The sequence below is a fragment of the Thalassophryne amazonica genome, chromosome 15 (assembly GCF_902500255.1).
Source record: "Thalassophryne amazonica chromosome 15, fThaAma1.1, whole genome shotgun sequence".
Lineage (NCBI taxonomy): Eukaryota > Metazoa > Chordata > Actinopteri > Batrachoidiformes > Batrachoididae > Thalassophryne > Thalassophryne amazonica.
The window spans coordinates 11,370,471-11,383,660 of NC_047117.1; the positions used below are offsets into that span (position 1 = coordinate 11,370,471).

The 13,190-nt window shown below is 36.3% G+C and overlaps 1 protein-coding gene across 2 annotated transcripts in view; it reads right to left on the reverse strand.

Annotated features, from left to right (window-relative positions):
- Positions 1-10,010: 10,010 nt before the first annotated feature.
- The window catches only part of LOC117526479 (MICAL-like protein 2), a 32,121-nt gene continuing 28,941 nt past the window's right edge, over positions 10,011-13,190 (reverse strand). For both annotated transcript variants that reach the window (XM_034188549.1, XM_034188548.1), the window contains exon 16: positions 10,011-10,932. In XM_034188549.1, coding sequence (XP_034044440.1) covers positions 10,856-10,932 — 77 coding nt within the window. In that variant the 3' untranslated portion in view covers positions 10,011-10,855. The remainder of the gene's footprint in view (positions 10,933-13,190) is intronic.

The following is a 13,190-nucleotide window of genomic DNA, read 5'->3' on the forward strand; positions in this document are numbered from 1 at the left end:
CACACCTGTGAGGTGGGATGGATTATCTCAGCAAAGGAGAAGTGCTCACTATCACAGATTTAGACTGGTTTGTGAACAATATTTGAGGGAAATGGTGATATTGTGTATGTGGAAAAAGTTTTAGATCTTTGAGTTCATCTCATACAAAATGGGAGCAAAACCAAAAGTGTTGCGTTTATATTTTTATTTAGTGTAAATAGGGCAGCGCAGTCTCGTTTGAGCCCTGCGTGATATTGCGGGATTTGACCACTTATGGGGACAGCCGCTCCTGTTGTGCAGTCAATATATACACAGCACAACTTCACACGGTAAAATGATGAACCGTTTTGTTTTTGGCTGCAATCACAGAAGCAGTCGTAAATTTTTTTTTTTTTTCTAGTTCCCAGTGAATAAGGGAAGACGAGGCAAATGGGAGACGTTGTCAGTAAGTGTTAGCATACACAGCTAACCTGAGTAGTTACGTTCTCTCATCTGCAAAAACCGCCTTGATACGTTTGTGCTCTGGGTCATAAACAAACCACAACACATGTCCACTTTCCACTGCATCGTCACTTTTTCTTTGCATTTTCACTTTGTTTGTGTGAATTTGCCGTGTTTTTGTCCCCGGAAGAAGATAAATTACGTCATATGAGTCATATTTTACCCCTTTAGCGCCCATCCACAAATGAGACTGCGCTGCCCAATTGGACTGAATTTTTGTGTGTGTGTCACAAAATCTCAGGTGACATGGGGGGGGGGGTATAGGGTTAGGGTTAAAATTGGTGAGAGTAGGGTGACCGCGCCATGAAAATATAATAAATTTCATGAGGGTATCACAAAAACAAAAAGCCGTGCCCATGCAGATATGAAGGTCCCATTCTAAACTCATGAAAAACACATCATTTTCACAGCTAATTAAACACTAATGAACAGATGACTATGAATGCTTTACTCTATTTCTGCTAATAAACATCTTTAAATCTGACATACTGCGGCTTCAAAATGTAGACGTGTGAGACTTTGGGGCTGTGTATCTTAAAATCCTAATCATCCGGTAAAAGCAGATTCTTCACAATCTCACCTCTTTGAAAACATTATGAGCAGAAGACGCTGAAGGAAAACTTAAATATCACAATGTGATGTTGGAATAAGTAGAGGATGGATAATCAGATAAAGTACACAATGTGTCAAATTGTGAACACTGCTTTTCTTTTTAGCAGAAAAAGAGCAAGGAGACGAATATAACCATGTGTGAAACGACAACAATACAGACAGGTTGGTAAACGCAGCTCGCTGTGTTTTTCTGTGGATTAAAATGTTTCGGTCACATTATGTCATTAAAGTGTTTAAAAGTCTTCATGTGAATAAGGTGAAGGGCCCACTGTGATATGGAAATGAACCGCCTCCAAGTCATATTTATAGTCAGCATGCAGCGTTCTAAACGTACCTTACGGACACGCAGGCACATTTTCACCCTAAAGATAAACACGTCCCGAGTGAAGCGGAGGCCTGATTGATTCAGACACACGGCGGAGCAACGATGGAACACTTTATCACGCTTTGAGCAAGGAATCAACAAACACTTTCACACATAACCACAGGAACCGATGCTGCTTTTAGACAAAGAGTACACTCTTATATTTTCACACACAAAGATGTAAAGATAAAACAACCACATGTCTCTGCTGCACTTTCAACCGATTCACTTTGTCTTTTTGTTCATGTATATTACAGCTGGAACAAAGGTCAACAGGTTGCAACATAAGTTATTCTTAATAGTCTTTTTTTAACAGGTATGTGTAACTTTTATCATAAAAAATTGAAACTCTGACATTGAATTTTCGTTTTGATACAACCACTGGAACATTACAAATGAGATTTTCTGTCACCAGAAGGATGCAGACGAAGAGAGCAACACTTTTATGACAATTCTAGAGAACAAAATAATAAATAATGATAATAGTATAATTTGGTTTTTTTTTTGTGTGCTACAACCCCTGGCAAAAATTATGGAATCACCGGCCTCAGAGGATGTTCATTCAGTTGTTTAATTTTGTAGAAAAAAAGCAGATCACAGACATGACACAAAACTAAAGTCATTTCAAATGGCAACTTTCTGGCTTTAAGAAACACTATAAGAAATCCAGAAAAAAAGATTGTGGCAGTCAGTAACGGTTACTTTTTTAGACCAAGCAGAGGAAAAAAATATGGAATCACTCAATTCTGAGGAAAAAATTATGGAATCACCCTGTAAATTTTCATCCCCCAAATTAACACCTGCATCAAATCAGATCTGCTCATTGACACTGACCCTATGCCATGACATTGACCCTATGTGTCTTTTTGCAAGGAATGTTTTTGCAGTTTTTGCTCTATGACAAGATGCATTATCATCTAGAAAAATGATTTCATCATCCCCAAACATCCTTTCAATTGTCCAAAATATCAACGTAAACTTGTGCATTTATTGATGATGTAATGACAGCCATCTCCCCAGTGCCTTTACCTGACATGCAGCCCCATATCATCAATGACTGTGGAAATTTACATGTTCTCTTCAGGCAGTCATCTTTATAAATCTCATTGGAAAGGCACCAAACAAAAGTTCCAGCATCATCACCTTGCCCAATGCAGATTCGACATTCATCACTGAATATGACTTTCATCCAGTCATCCACAGTCCACAATTGCTTTTCCTTAGCCCATTGTAACCTTGTTTTTTTCTATTTAGGTGTTAATGATGCCTTTCGTTTAGCTTTTCTGTATGTAAATCCCATTTCCTTTAGGCGGTTTCTTACAGTTCAGTCACAGACATTGACTCCAGTTTCCTCCCATTCGTTCCTCATTTGTTTTGTTGTACATTTTTCGATTTTTGAGACATATTGCTTTAAGTTTTCTGTCTTGACGCTTTGATGTCTTCCTTGGTCTACCAGTATGTTTGCCTTTAACAACCTTCCCATGTTGTTTGTATTTGGTCCAGAGTTTAGACACAGCTGACTGTGAACAACCAACATCTTTTGCAACATTGCGTGATGATTTACTCTCTTTTAAGAGTTTGATAATCCTCTCCTTTGTTTCAATTGACATCTCTCGTGTTGGAGCCATGATTCATGTAGGTCCACTTGGTGCAACAGCTCTCCAAGGTGTGTTCACTCCTTTTTAGATGCAGACTAACGAGCAGATCTGATATGATGCAGGTGTTAGTTTTGGGGATGAAAATTTACAGGGTGATTCCATAATTTTTTCCTCAGAATTGAGTGATTCCATATTTTTTTCCTCTGCTTGGTCTAAAAAAGTAACCGTTACTGACTGCCACAATCTTTTTTTCTTGATTTCTTATAGTGTTTCTTAAAGCCAGAAAGTTGCCATTTGAAATGACTTTAGTTTTGTGTCATGTCTGTGATCTGCTTTTTTTTACAAAATTAAACAACTGAATGAACATCCTCCGAGGCCGGTGATTCCATAATTTTTGCCAGCGGTTGTAGATAGATAGACGCAAGAAAACATGGATTTATTCATCAAGACCACATGTACGCATGCACTGTATTTTATTTTTTTCTTTTTCTGGTGAACTTATCTAAAACTTAACTGAATTGTATGTGAGATCAGACCCAGCCCTTTCAAAGACAGATGCAGATGGAAAAAAAAAAAATTTAACAGCTGTAATATGAATAAACATAATACAGTGACTAAAATAAAACTGGACTAGCGTCCCGCTGTGACCCCTAATTGGGGTAAGCAGGTATAGAAAATGGATGTACGTATGAGTGTACTAGAAATTAATATTGCTGTATGGAAGGTTTTGTATGACAGGATGAAGTCCGGTGAGGTGGACCTCCCCCAAAACAAAAGCTTCCATATTTTATATATATATATATATATATATATATATATATATATATATATATATATACACACACACACACACACACACAAAAAATTCCCTTGTTTTTACGGAAAAATCCTGGCAGCTGTGGTTACCAGGAGAATTCTGTAAAAATTACGGTAAATGTGTAAATTATTTTACATAAAATATGTAAATTTTACAGAGTAAACCTGTTGTAATTTTGTCTATTTAGCAGATAAAATCTCTGCAAAACGGCCACCTCATGTTTTATTTTCCTCTAAACGTAGTTTAAACAGACACATCACCTCTTGTTTCAAACCCTTAAGTATCAGTATTTTACTCTATTCGTGAAAATTCTCATCGGTAAAATCTGATTTGTACAGTTTTTGGTATGAGCGTTTTTCTGTTTTTAAATTACAGTCATTTGTAAATTCTACAATGGTATATGATTATTTTGACATTTGTACTGTTAAATTCACAGTACAGTTTAGTTCCACATTTTACATATTATTGCTGTAAACACCATTCCATTGTTTTTCATTTAACAATTTCTTTATGTTGTGGATTCACAGGATTTCACCATTAATTTCACAGACATTTTTTACAGTGTGTATATATATATATATATATATATATATATATATATATACACACACACACATACCCACACACACACCAAACAATAACTTTTACACATTAAAGGTTTATATTTTTTAAATCATAAATTAAATCATTTTGAATTTCTACATTTAACAGCTTTGTGTTAGAAAAGTGAAAGATAACTCATAATAATAATAATAATAATAATACCAATTATATCAAGTTCAATTAAGTTAAGAAAAAAAACATGCAGTTCCACTCTGACCTTGGAAACATTTATTTGTAGATGTTTTGGAAAGTGGTGGCAGACTGAATGTGGAGTTGTATAACACTATTATTGAAAACGAGCTGAACCAACAGGTGGACAGAAAAATTATTTCTTCAAGTAAACGGAAAACTAAAGCTTGCCTCTGCGTGGGTTGGATTTGGAGATCAGACCGTGAACGCATCACGAATGAGAGCCATGGTAACAAGGAAAGGTTTATGCTGCCTCCTAGTGTTCATATGCACACACTGCAGACAGAGTCTCGTGTTAAAAATGTATAAATCGTCCTTAAGTCAAAAACAATTAAACCATAAATGAACTAGAATGGCACTCAGACGAGTCATTAACGGTCAACCGGGTCTTTATGTTCAGCCAAGAATGTTAAACAAGCTTTGATGTTAGCTTGGAGTTCACCAGGTGACTTAATCACAGCTACAAGTGCACTGATGAAGAAGAAGAAGAAAAACTCGTGTGTGTGTGTGTGTGTGTGTGTGTGTGTTGCTTTAAAAGCGGGATCACCAAAATGTAATCAACTCTTACCTGACCTGGAGGCAATCTGTCTACAAAATAAGTTTTCTTCTTTTTTGTGATGTACTGCTATCGACATGCAAGAAGCAACACGATAAACCACGCCCCCCTGTGGGTGGAGCTCTGAAAAATTAAACTACTTGTAGCCACGTCTTAAAAAAAAAAAAAAACACACACAATCAGTTGAGTAAATCTTAAGAGTGCAACGTTTTATTTTTATTTTTTTAGTTTAACAAAATATGACAAATCTAAACGACAAATTACACAAACTCCCGTTTGTGTAATTTGTTGTGTAGCTTTGTCATATTTTAGCTGTTTTTGTCTGCTTCAATCTTGAAAAAGGTCACCAACTTAGAATTTTGAGTGGCTAACCAATCAGATTTGTAAAGTATGCCATAAACATCAATTAAGTCAAATTTGTCACTTTTATCAATATTTTCCCACTGGCAACAGAGTTTTAAAAAGTGTTTTGTATTATTAATAATAATAATAATAATATAGGAAGAAACCTCAAGCAGACCAGACTCAGTGGGGTGACCATCTGCTTTTGCCATACTACCAGTAACAAAAAACAGAAGCACAACAAAGAACTGTCAAACATATAGAGACAGAAATTTTGCAGTTAACCAACCACACACACACACACACACACATCTAAAGTCCAATGGTCACTACAACCAGTGGCTCAAAAGCTGGAAAAAAAAAAAAGTCCACACTGTGTGGACCACTGGATAATTTGCCTCTGGAGATGACTGAGATGAAAACCTACGATGAGAAAGTTGACTAGTGGAGTCCAGGTATCCTTTGCTGCTACAAGCTCCTTGTGCAAAGACCACTGTATCCAGCAAAAAACTGAGGAAAATATCGGCATTTTCATGTCTTTGCATGTGAGCTTTCATGGTTATTTTAAAGTGCAGACTTTATTCAGTATTTGGAGCCAAGAATGAAGGCAATCAATGTCAAATATTACAGCAGATATGTTTATTATTCACATGGTCAAATGGTGTTGATCATTAAGCGGTTAAAGCACAAGAGGTGACTCAGAGGAACAATTTAGAGAAATAGCTTCACATTTAAGTATAACAATACAACAGAAGGAGAAGGCAGAAGGAAGAAAAAGGATGAGATAAAAAAAATAATTGAACTATCCATATCCTCATCAACAAATGTAGTATTCTCCACCTTGATAAGATCGGTCATCCTGCAAATTTTGTGGCAATGGAAAGTATTGCAAGTACCAGTAATCCTGCCAACGTCCACATGAACGCTGCTGAAAACATTTCTGAAGGATAAGTAAAGTTGCTTTAGTGCATCTCCAAAAGTAGCTTAAACAAATAAAAACTGATGACAAAATCCCTCAACTATTAACTCAATGACATTTCAAAACAAGTTTTTTTACAAACCCAGATCCAATATGGACTATTTCTCAGCAAGTCAATGCAGCTCGATTTTAGCTTAAATCATTAATGCCTTGAATAAAACAAAACACACAAAAGAAAAATTACCTTTCCTCTACTCAACAACACTGCATGTTACTACATTCAAGTACAAAGCAAGTGGACAAGTAAAACATGACAAACTAGAGTGCATGCTCTTTATATGGAACATTTTTACATTATTAAAGAGTGTGTGTGTCTCCTGGCAGGCCGTATTAAAGAAAATGCTAACCATGGCTAAACTACCATATGCAGTCATGCAGCGCTAATGCTAGCATTTAGCCGTTAATGTTGGCAGTAGCTGCCAGCCACAGCTGGCTAACTGCTAAGAGTGTTAACTATGACTAGCACTAATGGTTAGCGGTTGATGGTAAAAAGTGGCTATCTGTACCTAGCCATATTAGCATACAAAACAACTTGTACGTAGCACAGCGGCATTAAGCGTTATAGCTAAGGGTTAGGGTTAATCCCCTGCCATGTATGACAACATCACACTATGGTATGTTGTGGGACTTCTGAGCCACTGACCCTGGATTTGAATCCCAATCATGTTGAAGATTTTCTTTTTTCTTCTTACTTCGAGTATAAAATGTACATATGACAATCATCATACCCAAAGATAATTGCAAATATTTTGGAAATAGTGTTTTAGACCATCACTTCAAAAAGGCAATTTTGACTCTACGTATGGATAGAAAATAAAAGTAAAAAATATGTAGTGTCAGAATCACATGGCCTAGATTGACCAATCAGAAATGCTATGCACAAATAGAATTGAGTATTGTTAACAACTGAACGGATAGCCACTCACTCACAGAAATATTTAACTTCTATCTAAAGCGCATTTTTCTGAACTAACTTTTAAGATTTATGTCATTTTATTACATGACAAATTCCCATTTACTTTTTTTTTTTTAGATAATTTTAATACAAACCTACCAAATAAACCTTACATGATGCATATTCATTACTCTAATAAATCCTATGCATTTGAAATGCATAATCCTCAGCTTTATGTATTTAGTATTAATAAAATATAATTACTCTAAATCAATAATAATGGCAGTATTTATTTAATACATAAAGTATATTGTTTGAATTGCATAATAATTATGTTACCTATACAAGATAAATGGCATAGGTAACATAATTATGCAATTCAAACAATATACTTTATGTATTTTAAATAAATACTGTCATTATTGATTTAGAGTAATTATATTTTATTAATACTAAATATATTAAGCTGAGGATTATGCATTTCAAATGAATAGGATTTATTGCAGTAATGAATATGCATCATGTAAGGTTTATTTGGTAGGTTTGTATTCAAATTGTCTAAAAAAGTAAATGTGAATTTGTCATGTAATAAAATTACATAAATCTTAAAAGTTAGGGTTAAATATTTCTGTGCGTGCTACCTTAACGGCAACTGTGTTTGATGCTAAATGTTCAGGACATAGCTAGCATCAATTACTTAGTATGACCATATAAGATGATGCTAACATGCAGATAATTACAAATATTTTAGAATCTGTGAAAATGTTTTAGATCATCACTTTAAAAAAAAAAAAAAAAAAAAAAAAAAAAAGGTAATTTTGACCCTATACATGAATTAAAAGTAAAAAAGCACATCATGTCATAATCACATGACCTAGACTGACCAATCAGAAACGCTACGTACAAATAGAATTGTATATTATTAATAAAGCTATGAATGGATAGCCACTGCCTTGACGGTAACTATGTTTAATGCTAAAGGCTCAGAACATGGCTAACATCAATTACAGCTAGTATGACTACATATGCTAATGCTAACATGTGATCATACATGCTAACACTAACCACAGCAGTTTTTGTTGATTCAGCCTGTCAGTTGACAAATGCAATGTGCCAACATAACAATGGTTCAAGACCATTTTCGTAAACTTAATTAAAATTTCAAATACCTGTACGATGGGTTTATACGAGTATGCAAGTCAGCGCACATTTACAAAAATGGTGACATGTTTTCAAATTAAAAAAGCCTTAAAATACCCAAAAAGGCTTTGTAACCCTGCTCATACAACCCCTGGCAAAAATTATGGAATCACCGGCCTCGGAGGATGTTCATTCAGTTGTTTAATTTTGTAGAAAAAAAGCAGATCACAGACATGACACATAACTAAAGTCATTTAAAATGGCAACTTTCTGGTTTTAAGAAACACTATAAGAAATCAAGAAAAATAATTGTGGCAGTCAGTAACGGTTACTTTTTTAGACCAAGCAGAGGGAAAAAAAAAAAAAAAAAAATATGGAATCACTCAATTCTGAGGAATAAATTATGGAATCACCCTGTAAATTTTCATCCCCAAAACTAACACCTGCATCATATCAGATCTGCTCGTTAGTCTGCATCTAAAAAGGAGTGAACACACCTTGGAGAGCTGTTGCACAACAAAACAAATGAGGAACGAATGGGAGGAAACTGGAGTCAACGTCTGTGACCGAACTGTAAGAAACCGCCTAAAGGAAATGGGATTTACATACAGAAAAGCTAAATGAAAGCCATCATTAACACCTAAACAGAAAAAAAAACAAGGTTACAATGGGCTGTGGATGAAAGTCATATTCAGTGATGAATCTCAAATCTGCATTGGGCAAGGTGATGATGCTGGAACTTTTGTTTGGTGCCGTTCCAGTGAAATTTATAAAGATGACTGCCTGAAGAGAACATGTAAATTTTCACAGTCATTGATGATATGGGGCTGCATGTCAGGTAAAGGCACTGGGGAGATGGCTGTCATTACATCATCAATAAATGCACAAGTTCACGTTGATATTTTGGACTTTTCTTATCCCATCAATTGAAAGGATGTTTGGGGATGATGAAATCATTTTTCAAGATGATAATGCATCTTGCCATAGAGCAAAAACTGTGAAAACATTCCTTGCAAAAAGACACATAGGGTCAATGTCATGGCCTGCAAATAGTCCGGATCTTAATCCAATTGAAAATCTTTGGTGGAAGTTGAAGAAAATGGTCCGTGACAAGGCTCTAACCTGCAAAGCTGATCTGGCAACAGCAATCAGAGAAAGTTGGAGCCAGATTGATGAAGAGTACTGTTTGTCACTCATTAAGTCCATGCCTCAGAGACTGCAAGCTGTTATAAAAGCCAGAGGTGGTGCAACAAAATACTAGTGATGTGTTGAAGTGTTCTTTTGTTTTTCATGATTCCATAATTTTTTCCTCAGAATTGAGTGATTCCATATTTTTTTTTCCCTCTGCTTGGTCTAAAAAGTAACCGTTACTGACTCTACAATTTTTTTTCCTGATTTTTTATAGTGTTTCTTAAAGCCAGAAAGTTGCCATTTGAAATGACTTTAGTTTTGTGTCATGTCTGTGATCTGCTTTTTTTCTACAAAATTAAACAACTGAATGAACATCCTCCGAGGCCGGTGATTCCATAATTTTTTGCCAGGGGTTGTATATATTAATTAAAGGTGTCCAATCAGGACACTGGGATTGGGGACACTCCATATCAAGCTTCAGGGTCTGCCATAGGCCAGTCGCCATCACAAAAATGAACGCAATATTATGCGCTATAAAGCGTTTAATTGACAGCACTTGCATGTGAGGCACAATTTTCAATTAGTTCAAAGAATTTAAGAAGATCAATGTCAGATTAAACATCTTGACACTTCAAAAGGAAGCCCACTGGCGTCATAATTGAACCAAATGATCAGTTGTCTTAATCTTCACAAAATCGGAAAAATATTCACAAAGAGTGTTTTGGTTATCAGAGGAAACAGCTCGCTGACCTCCTCCGTAATGTCTCTTTTCCTCAAACTGCCGTTGACATCAGTGTAACGGCAGGAAAAAAGTCTCGCAAGTGAGGTGCTCTCAGTGTGCGAGCGCGGAATAAGCAACCAGAGTATGAATGGAAAGGAATAAAAACTAACTGTGCCGCACCTGGTGAGTCATTAACCTGTAAACTTAATGTGAGGCGGGTACCAGCAGGCCCGAGTAACGCCGCACCGGGAGCGATGCAGCCGGCGAAGGGAAGCGCATTTTTCTGAAACAGAAAATGACAGATTGCACAACCGCACAGCATCCCGTGAATCACTGAGTGTGCCAACATTACTGTAGCAGCAGCAGCAGAACAAAAATTTAAATAAAAATGAAATCAAAGAGGAAGCAGAGGTTTGTTCTGCAGAGCGTCATCCCTCCTTCTTGTTCCCCCAACTGAACAGTTTGGACATCTGAGACTTTTTCCTCGCCTTATCTTTCTTGATGTCTGAGACAGAGGGAGAGAGACGGACACTAGTCAACACGGTGACACGCAAAATGTTCATTTGTTATCTGGATTACTCAAAAGCGAGTGAACGGTTTAGCACGAGCCGTTTCAGTGCAGATGTTTGGTTGCAGCTTTGAAACAATGTAAGCAAACGAGACATTAAGTCAGCGGGAAACTTTCTCCAATTAATAATCTCAGATTATATTCTGCTCAGAAAATATGTAATAACTTCTAACGGACATCAGAATTTACCTTCACACCTGACAACAATTCACCCCCCCCCCCCCCCAAAAAAAAAAAAAAAAAAAAAAACATGCTGGAGTTAACACAAACCCAAATGCTAATGTTAACCATCTCAGTCATAATCATCAACTAGTTATAACCGGTGACTGACTCTACAACTTTCAACAGTGATGTGAAAGAACTCATTCTCAAGTTTGAAGAGGATTTTCTATGAAGAGCCATTTCATAAAACTCACAAAGAAAGCTAACCCTCATATTCCCAAACGGTGGATGGATCTTTTGGCCTAGGGCATTCCGGTGTCACAGAATGAACGGTCCCCCCTAAAATTTGGTCCCCTTTTGCATACTAAGCATGTGTCATTTCGGAGCATCAGCTGCGATTAACAAATTATCGCCTCGTTTCTGCTTAAAACTGCACTCCAGTCATCATCTGTCTCAGCAACAGATATCTGAAGCTTTTGTACAATAATCATTTCCACATAAAGTCAGCTTTAGTTCAACGTAAAAGATGGGGGAAAGATTACAGCAGCATGACTGAGTCTGACTCAGAGTCTGACTCTCTACACCCAAAGCGCTCAAAGGGAATAATGTGATTATTAACCATAAGATGACAAAGTAAAACCTCTTAAATCATTCTGAAGTCAGTTTTAAGCAGAAACGAAGCGATAATCTGTTAATCGCTGCTGACGCTCCAAAATGACAGTATGCAAAAGACAACCGATTTTTAGACGGGAGCGATCAGTCTGCGACACTGGCCCTAGAGAGTTTTAGCCTGGAGCTAATAGATGCTGATTTTCTCCACTGTAATGTTATCACCAGTGTTTGTCTGTTTATTAGGAGGATCTCTCAAAGTAATGAAGAGATTTCAAAGAAATTTGCTCTGCGGGCAGGTAATGTTCTGGGAAATAAGTTATTATTTATAACGGAGATAAAGAAAAAGTATTGTCACATAGCAACATTTAACTCAAAAAGGTTGAGAGCCTGTTCGTGAAATTTGGTGAGCAGATGGATAATGTCACAGAAAATGACAGACTTTCTTTTGGATTTGATCCAGAACAAAATGCAGCCTTGGCGGAGGTCCGCGCTCTGTGAGGGCCTTCTAGTAAACATTAATGTAATATTAAAGCTAGACATTCAAATGCAGTAGAAACCCAGGCAATCTTTATTTTTCAGCATTTAACATTAGCCTACATTCCAATTTCTATAAAAAAAAAAAAGTGCCAGGTTACAGCTCCTTAAGGGTGTGAATAATGTAATTTCTGACCGAGACATCCATATTAAGCAGTGGTGGGCACAGATAACCAAAAAATTAACTTTGATAACAGATAATCAGATAACTGAAAAGTTATCTTCGATAAAGATAAAACAATAAACCACCCAAAAATGTATCGGAAGTTACAGATAACCGATAACAGATAAATTCCAATATTGTCTCTAGTACAGTTGCAACTATTACTAAAACAGATTTAAGTTTTAATGCCACAATAACTTCTACTAATATTAAAAGTAACAGCAACAGACCCACACACTGAGACCACACTTTTGTCTTTGAACAATCTGCCCCTACTGAAAGCTCTTGTTTACTACAGAGCTCCCAACACAGAGGCACCCTGAGAGCAGCCCTAAAGCCAGCTCTCTATCAATTACAACACTCCGGTCAGGCGGAGGTCTTGAAAAATAAAGTCATGCTGACTTATGGTTTTGATTTATAAATAACATTAATACCGATAGAATAACTCCATTAATGTCAATTCTGTCATTTGTACAAAGTTAATATATAGCATATATCTTTTAATGTTGAATAATGCACTAATTCTGAGGTTTAGTAACAAACACAGACAAATCGCAAAGGATTCTGGGTAAAAGTGCCTCTGCTAAACACTGATTGGTTCAGTCATTCATTATGTAAACCAACACGTTAATGTGATGTCTGTCGTGTGTTGTTCATTTTTTTATTTGTAAAAACAGGCATTTTTACAGAGCCCTGGAAGTGTCATCGCAAAATGTTTTGCATG